Below are 6,660 nucleotides of genomic sequence, written 5' to 3'. Positions count from 1 at the left end.
CGGGCAGCGGCTCGTCCTCTGCAGCATCCTCGGCCGAGCCGGAGGGGAAACCGCGGCTAGAGCCAGCGAAAGGGTCGGGATGCCCCCCCGGGGGGGTCAGCGCCGGCTCTCGCGGCGCCGAGCTGCCGCGGGCACCTGCCGGGGGCCGGTGCAAGCGCCGGCGCCGCAGCGGGGCCGCCTGCCGCAGCAGCCGCCTGCCGTTAACTTCTGCCCAGCGGCAGCTCGGGAAGAGCTGTCAGCAAGACGAATGGGAGCTCGAGCGAAGGGACGGGGCTGGCGCAGGCACGAAAGCAGCCCCGGCCGCCGCCGCAGCCCCGCCGGCTGCCCCCGCGCGAGAGCCGGCACCGCGCGCACCGGGGGCGAGTCCTGGAGAAGGAATAAGAAAGAAGTTGCGGGTGCGGGATGTACCTTCCATGGGGAGCCTCCGCGGAGCAGCTCGCCGGCATCGGGTGCTTAACGCAGAGCGGGGGGAAAGAGCCGCGGGCTTCGCTCTCGGCAGCGGCGCTGCGGAGGGGCTGCAGCAGCAGGCAGCCGGGTCCCCGCTCGCGCCTCGGCCCCTCGGCCCCCGGCGCGCTGCGCTCCGCAGAGCCGAGCGGCTCGCGCTGGAGACGGSAGCCAGCCGAGGGCTGCTTAAAGGGACGCTCGCGAGCTCAGACCCCGAAAATGCCATCTGCCTTATTTGGCGAGGAACGGGCTCCCGGTTCTGAAATACTTTTTTTTGTTTGTTTGTTTTAAAACGAGCGCTCCTTTGCTGGGAAAAYGAACGAGATGGGGTTGGGAGAGGGAGAAAATAAACCCTGCTGTTTACATGCCTTAAGATTAGGGCAAGGCATGGCCAAGCGGCCTGCGGAGGTCCGGAACGTGGCCAACAGCCACCGCCAGCGGAGGCGGAGCGGGGCAGGCCGGGAAATGCCCTTCCACGTGCCCCTCTTCCTCCTCAATAAGGCAAGCAGCCACGCGCCCCGGCATCCCCTGCGCGGCCGGCGAGCGGCCCGGTGTCGGCATGGGGCAAACAAAGCCCTCGGCCRGGCTCCGGGCCGAGCTTGCTGCGGGATGCGCGGGAACGGCGGCGCGGGAACGGCGGCACGGGAACGGCGGCGGGAGCCTAATGCGCCCCAGCAGCGCTGTTTCCCCGGGGAGCCCTGCAAAGCATCGTCTTTTGGGGCCTGATGGCTGGGTCCCGGGGGGCCGGGGGGGTCCGCGCGCGGCGGGACAGCCATCCGCAGGGCCGGGTCCCGGCGGCGGCGGCGGTTATCGCCCCAGGTAGCACGAGCCGGGCCGGGAGCGAGCGGGGCTGCCGGGTCCCACGGCAGGACGGACCGGCCATCGTCGCTCCCTTATCTAGGGGAAAGGAAGCTTCTGTATTTATTTTGTGGCATTCAAGCTAAAAGGAAAACGCTGCTTTTTCACTCTGCGTAGCGCCCCCGCCGCGGGCCGGCCGCTAACCCCAGAGCGGCCCTGGAAAGATAAACACGGCTCTTTTCCTGAACGTAACACAGGCCTCTATAAACCGCGGTGTTTTTTCAGCCCTCCGGTACCATTTTCTCAGTTGCAGGTCAACCCACCCAAAACACCGGGAAAGCCACGCTGAGGCCGGGCCGAGCTGGCGGCTGCTTGCTTAAATGCCAGAAAAACGTAGCGGGGAAGGGGCCGGGGCCGGGCGCGATGGAGAGCGCTGGAGGGGGACACGGCCACCACCGCCGTCGCGAATCACGGCTCCCTCGCGCCTCTTCCCGCCCGGCCCAGCGGACAAGCGCTCCYGGCGCCGGCGTCCCCAGCTGCACCGCCGCACACCTAGACTTTGCCGATAATAAAAATAAGGGAAAACTTGAAGGTGGGATGCGATAACCCAAGCAGACCAAGGGGAAAGAGGAGAACTGCAGAGGGAGGCAGGTGCTGAAACCGCCTGTTCGCGCAGAAGGCCGCGTCCATCGAGAAATAAATAAATAAATAAATAAAAGCCCGGATTTTTCAAGGAATTTTCTGCTTCCCCGGCAGAGAGGAGCTGCTGCTCCTGCTCGCCCCAGGCCAGCGGCCGCCGTGAAGAAGCTCGGCTTTGAATTCACCAGGAGGAGCTAACGCGGGGCTGGTCCTTCCTAACTTAGTCGCTACGTCGAATCTGAAGGGAACCCCCCTGGATGCAGTCACGCTAAGGTTTTTTTTATTTCTAACTGATCTACAAAGCCAGATCCTCAAAGATCTCTTTCAATACCTATATCTTTTAATATAATAGGCTTAACTTCTGCATTTCCCAAGGCGTGCACGTGATGCTGCCTCTGAACTCCTGGGAAAGCCCCGGCCAGCAAGGGCTAAGGAAGGGGTGAACGGCAAGTTTGGGACGCGTTTCAAAACCAGGCTGCCGCGGTGGAGAACGGATGCGGTGCAGAGGAYGGATGCGGTGCGGAGGATGGACGTGGTGCCGCAGCTGTGGCTCCTGCTCCCGGCGGGCRAGCAGGGCTCCTCCTGCCTTATCTCTCCCAAGCCAGGAGCTGATGCCGCGAGAGGATGTGGCCCCTCGTTTACAACTGAGGTGCACAACCCAGGCTGCTAATTAGTGGCACCAGGAGCAGAAGCAGCTAATAAACTAATTAGGATAATGGGTAACCGAGCAGATAAAACTCTTAAGCCCTTTGCTAACAGGTCACAGGTGGATGCAGAGCCTTTTCTGGCAGCTCAGCACAGGGGCAGGCTGCAGCGCCCAAGCGGGCAGCAAAGCCTGGTCCTCCTGGGTGGCCCTGGCGATTCCCCAGGCTGGGAAGAGCCTGGGATGTGCTTCCACAGGGATCCTGCTCTGCTGCATTGCTGTGAGCCCAAAGTCTCACTGTTCTTGCGCAGGTGCTGCATTTTCCGTGCCAGCTCCTGGGAACCTCGGCCAGGACCTTCGCCTGGCCACGGGGATGAGCCAGCCGGGAGGGTGCTTGCAGGCAGCCCGTGTCATGCTGGGTGTTTTGGGTATTTCTGATGTGGCCACCAGGCAAGAAATAACGGGAGGGTGCCAAGCCTGGAACTGCTCCGCACTGCCTGCTCCTGCTTCTGGACGGTGCGGGGCCGGCTCTTGAACCAGCCAAGCTTCACCGCAGGCAAAGGAGAGGGAAACCCCACCAGAACTGCACCTCTGTAGGTCCAGCAAACCAGCAAAGGTCTCGTTCCTCCCTGCCACAGCACCTGGGCGCCGCTCACACGGGTGCGAATGCTCCCTCTCCCCATGGAGACCCCTCGCAGAAGGGAGCCTTAAATCACAGGTGACTTCCCGGAGCCTTGCACGGGTCAGCATGCAATTCACTGCTGTGTTCCTGCTCTTCTGCCAGGGGACAAGCGGGACCAGCAACTGGACTAAGGGCCAGAGCCGGGGTCTGCTGCGCCGGCACGCATCCACAGTACGGAATGAGCCCCAGCCCACGCTGGCGTCCGGGTCGCGGGCGGCAGCGCCGCTTCCCGCGTTGGCTGGGGCTTTGCAGCCCGCCGTGTGGCTCAACGTCAAAGTGACCCCGAGCTGGCGGCGGGAGGGCTTGCAAGGGCCGGCGGGTGACCCTCGGCACCCGCAGCTAACTAACTATTGCACTTGGCTCTTTCCCTTTTCTCCACTCCAAAGGAGCCATTTTTAGAGTCTGTCCAGCCTGCAGCTATTCCAAGGCTCTTAACCTCTCTCTGATCCCCCGCTGGAAAAAGAGAAGGAGCTAAAAGCTGGCGTCCACCTCCGCGTCCTCCTCCGTTGCTCACCCTACGGCCCAAGCCCCGCACCAGGCGTGCGGCAGGAGCAGCCCCGCTTTCTCCATTTGCACCGCACGCCGTGGAGCAGGAACGACTTCCCGAGGAGCCAGGCGGGCTCTCAGGCTACTCCTGAAATTGCAACCCCCCCACTTGGATTTTGGGGCACAATGCGCAGTTTCTGGGATGCAACTGCAAGCCAGCGAGTTGCAGCTGGCGGGGCCCTGGCAGCCCCGTCTCCTGCTTCTAGCACGAGGGTCTCGCAGCCCCTTTGCTTTTACAAAGGGKAGATAAAATGCACTGAGACTTGCTTGATGACTGCTCTAAAAAAAAAAAAAAAAAAAGATTCTCCTGATGCTCTGAAGAAACCAGCTGCCACCTACGCTAGGGAGGCAGGTTCCTGCGCTCGGGGGAGAGCCAGGTTTGCTCAGAGCCTGGCCCAGCGCCGGGAAACGCGGGAGCTGGATGCTCTCCCTGGAAATCTGTGCGGCTGCTCACCGCCTTGCTGAGACTGCATTGCCCTTACACCGTGTGCCAGGGCTCCTTCCCGCATCAAAACTGATGGAAAGAAGAGCCCGTTTCCCATCAGCTCCTGTCCCCGTGACGCCCTGCCCACCGGCCAACAGGCTCCTCTGCCCGCGCTGCTCTACCCGTTATCTTCTCGCTGCGCTTCGTTGCAGGAGCAGCAGCAAAACCAGCCCCGCGCACCCTCGCAGGSAAGCGGAGGTGGCCGGGCACGAAGCTCCCATCGCACCCAGCGCCTGTGCCCGGGAGGACAGACCCGAAATCACCTTTCTTCACAGCCAAAGGTATCGTGGTGGCCCCATAGAGCTGCCCGAGCCCCCAGGCGCAGCCCCGAGCATCCTCCTGCGCAGGCAGCGGCGAGCGGGGCCGAGGTGCCCCCGGGTCCCCGCAGCAGCTGCCGAGCTCCGCCGAGCCGCGAAGGAGGGCGGAAAGCAAACGGACCGAGCCTAATGAAGGCTGCCGTCCGCCCCGGCAGATGACTCGCTCCCCACCGCGCTGCAAGGAGGGTTCGGCTCCGGCACCGCAGTGGGAGCTGCTCCCTGACCCTCTCCCGGCACCGGCACGGGGAGCGCTCGCGCCCGGCTCTGACCTGCGGTCGTGGTGTCCACGTCCCTGGACGCCAGCTCCTCCACCTCCGCCCTCTTGCGCAGCTCCAGCCGCCGGGAAAAGCCCTCCCGGGGCTTCCAAAGGTCCTGGATGAGGAGCGGCTTCTCGGTGTCTCCGAGGACCCTCAGCCCTTCGGTTTGCCACTGCTTTTCCGAGCCCTCAAACCGCCCGATGACGTCGCACAGCACGTACTGGCCCGCGTTCACCTGGCTCAGCCCGTAGCGCTCCAAGGCCTCCTTCACCAGCTCCCGCGCGCCCGAGCTCCCCGTCGCCAGCACGCTCTTGTAGTTGGTGCCCGCGCAGATGTTGCCTCCAAAGATCTTCAGGACGCCCGGGGCAGAAAGCTGGGTGGAAAGCTCGGCCGGATCGTCGCTGCCGGCCGTGGGGAAGGAGGATGCTGAGCTCCGGTCCTTGTAGCTCAGCGTCCGGTACAAGACCTGGGAGAAAATGCGGCTCTGACGCTTCAGCCTGCTCTTGGATGGTGGAGCCATGGTGGAGGAGGACCCATAAAACATAGTGTGGGAGGTCGTCATGGGACAGAGCTGGGTGGGGGGGAGACAAAAAGGGAAGGATCAGGACTTTGAAGGGCAGATGTGTGACCAGTAAGAGCAAAGCAGCCATCCGCTCCGGATGGGGCGCGGGGAGCACACGGCAGCCTGTCGCTGGTGGCCCGCAGAGGATCTGCTTTCTCCTCTGACATGGAAAGAGGAGAGCAGAGAAGGAGGGTGGTTTCCCTTGGGAAACCCAGGTCACCAGYAGCCAGGTTCATCCAGGCTCCTTGGGATCAGCACAGTTAGCCCTGGGATGGATTTGTCCCCAGAAAYTTGACCTGGAGCGGTCCCAAATTTCTGCATTGTACATATTAATAGTGATCCCTCTTGCCTAAGCAGGAAYGTGCTTATCCGCAGCTGGTCTTGCAGCGAGAGAAAAGCAGAGCCCAGCAGTTTTGTCACACCCGGGATCCAAGAGGGACCTTCCTGGTTGGGAGCCAACACATTAGGAGTCACTTTCACTAACAAGGTTATGGAGCAATCCCATTTTTTAAAGGTGAAACACAAAGCTCCAATGCAAATTAAATCATGCTCGGAGGTCGCTGCTAAACGCCTTTGCTAGCTAAGAGGCACCGGGTGARAATGGGCTTTAATTAGTCTTTCTAAAAACGTCCTTAGCCTGTCAAACCTTTTGGCAGATGCTAGTGTGCTAAGGATGTTAAAACACACCGTGGCATCGCTGACAGYGGTGCCCACGACGGGACGCTGGTCGCGGGGGCTGCTGGAGGACGCGGCCCGGGCAGCGCGAGGGGACGGCGGATGCGCTGGGCTGCCAGCGGCCCCGTTCGGGTTTTGCAGTTCTGCGTCTGGAACGAACGTGCTCGGGGAGGCTGCGGGCAAGGGACGCCTGGGGGGCGGAAGCATCTCGTGCTCCTGGGTCGGGCCAGAGAAGCGACCCGATCTGCCCGGCGCTCAGCACGGCGAGACGGCAGCACCAGCCTCTGCAAGGCCTGTAACGTGGATCTTCCTCTCTGAGAACTTATCCCCCACCGAGAAAACGGGGCACGTTTTGTCGTAGAAGTCATCCACCCCCAGAGCCCGTCCCGGTGCTCCTGCTGACCCCACGCTGTCCTCGCGGGGAGGCCACGCGGCCGGGCAGCCCCCGGCGCAGGGGCAAGGGGGGCACTTCGGGCCTTGGGAACAGGCCAAAGACCACGAGGCTTTTTTTGCTCTAGGCAGACAACGGTCGAGGCGATGCAGCTGCCAACATCTGGGGCTGGCTCTGAAATCGCATGCTGGACGCAGAAACGCTCGGCGTTTGCACAGCGCT

General features: G+C 62.7%; 1 protein-coding gene across 1 annotated transcript in view; it reads right to left on the bottom strand.

Moving 5' to 3' along the window:
• The window catches only part of RADIL (Rap associating with DIL domain), a 16,876-nt gene extending 11,507 nt beyond the window's left edge, over nucleotides 1–5,369 (bottom strand). The window contains exon 1 of the mRNA XM_026082969.1: nucleotides 4,778–5,369. Within this exon, the coding sequence (XP_025938754.1) occupies nucleotides 4,778–5,354 (577 nt within the window). The 5' untranslated portion in view covers nucleotides 5,355–5,369. The remainder of the gene's footprint in view (nucleotides 1–4,777) is intronic.
• Nucleotides 5,370–6,660: the final 1,291 nt, after the last annotated feature.

Source organism: Apteryx rowi, unplaced genomic scaffold (assembly GCF_003343035.1).
Source record: "Apteryx rowi isolate R43461 unplaced genomic scaffold, aptRow1 scaffold_6, whole genome shotgun sequence".
In the NCBI taxonomy this organism is placed as follows: domain Eukaryota; kingdom Metazoa; phylum Chordata; class Aves; order Apterygiformes; family Apterygidae; genus Apteryx; species Apteryx rowi.
This window is presented reverse-complemented; position numbering and strand designations above follow the sequence as displayed.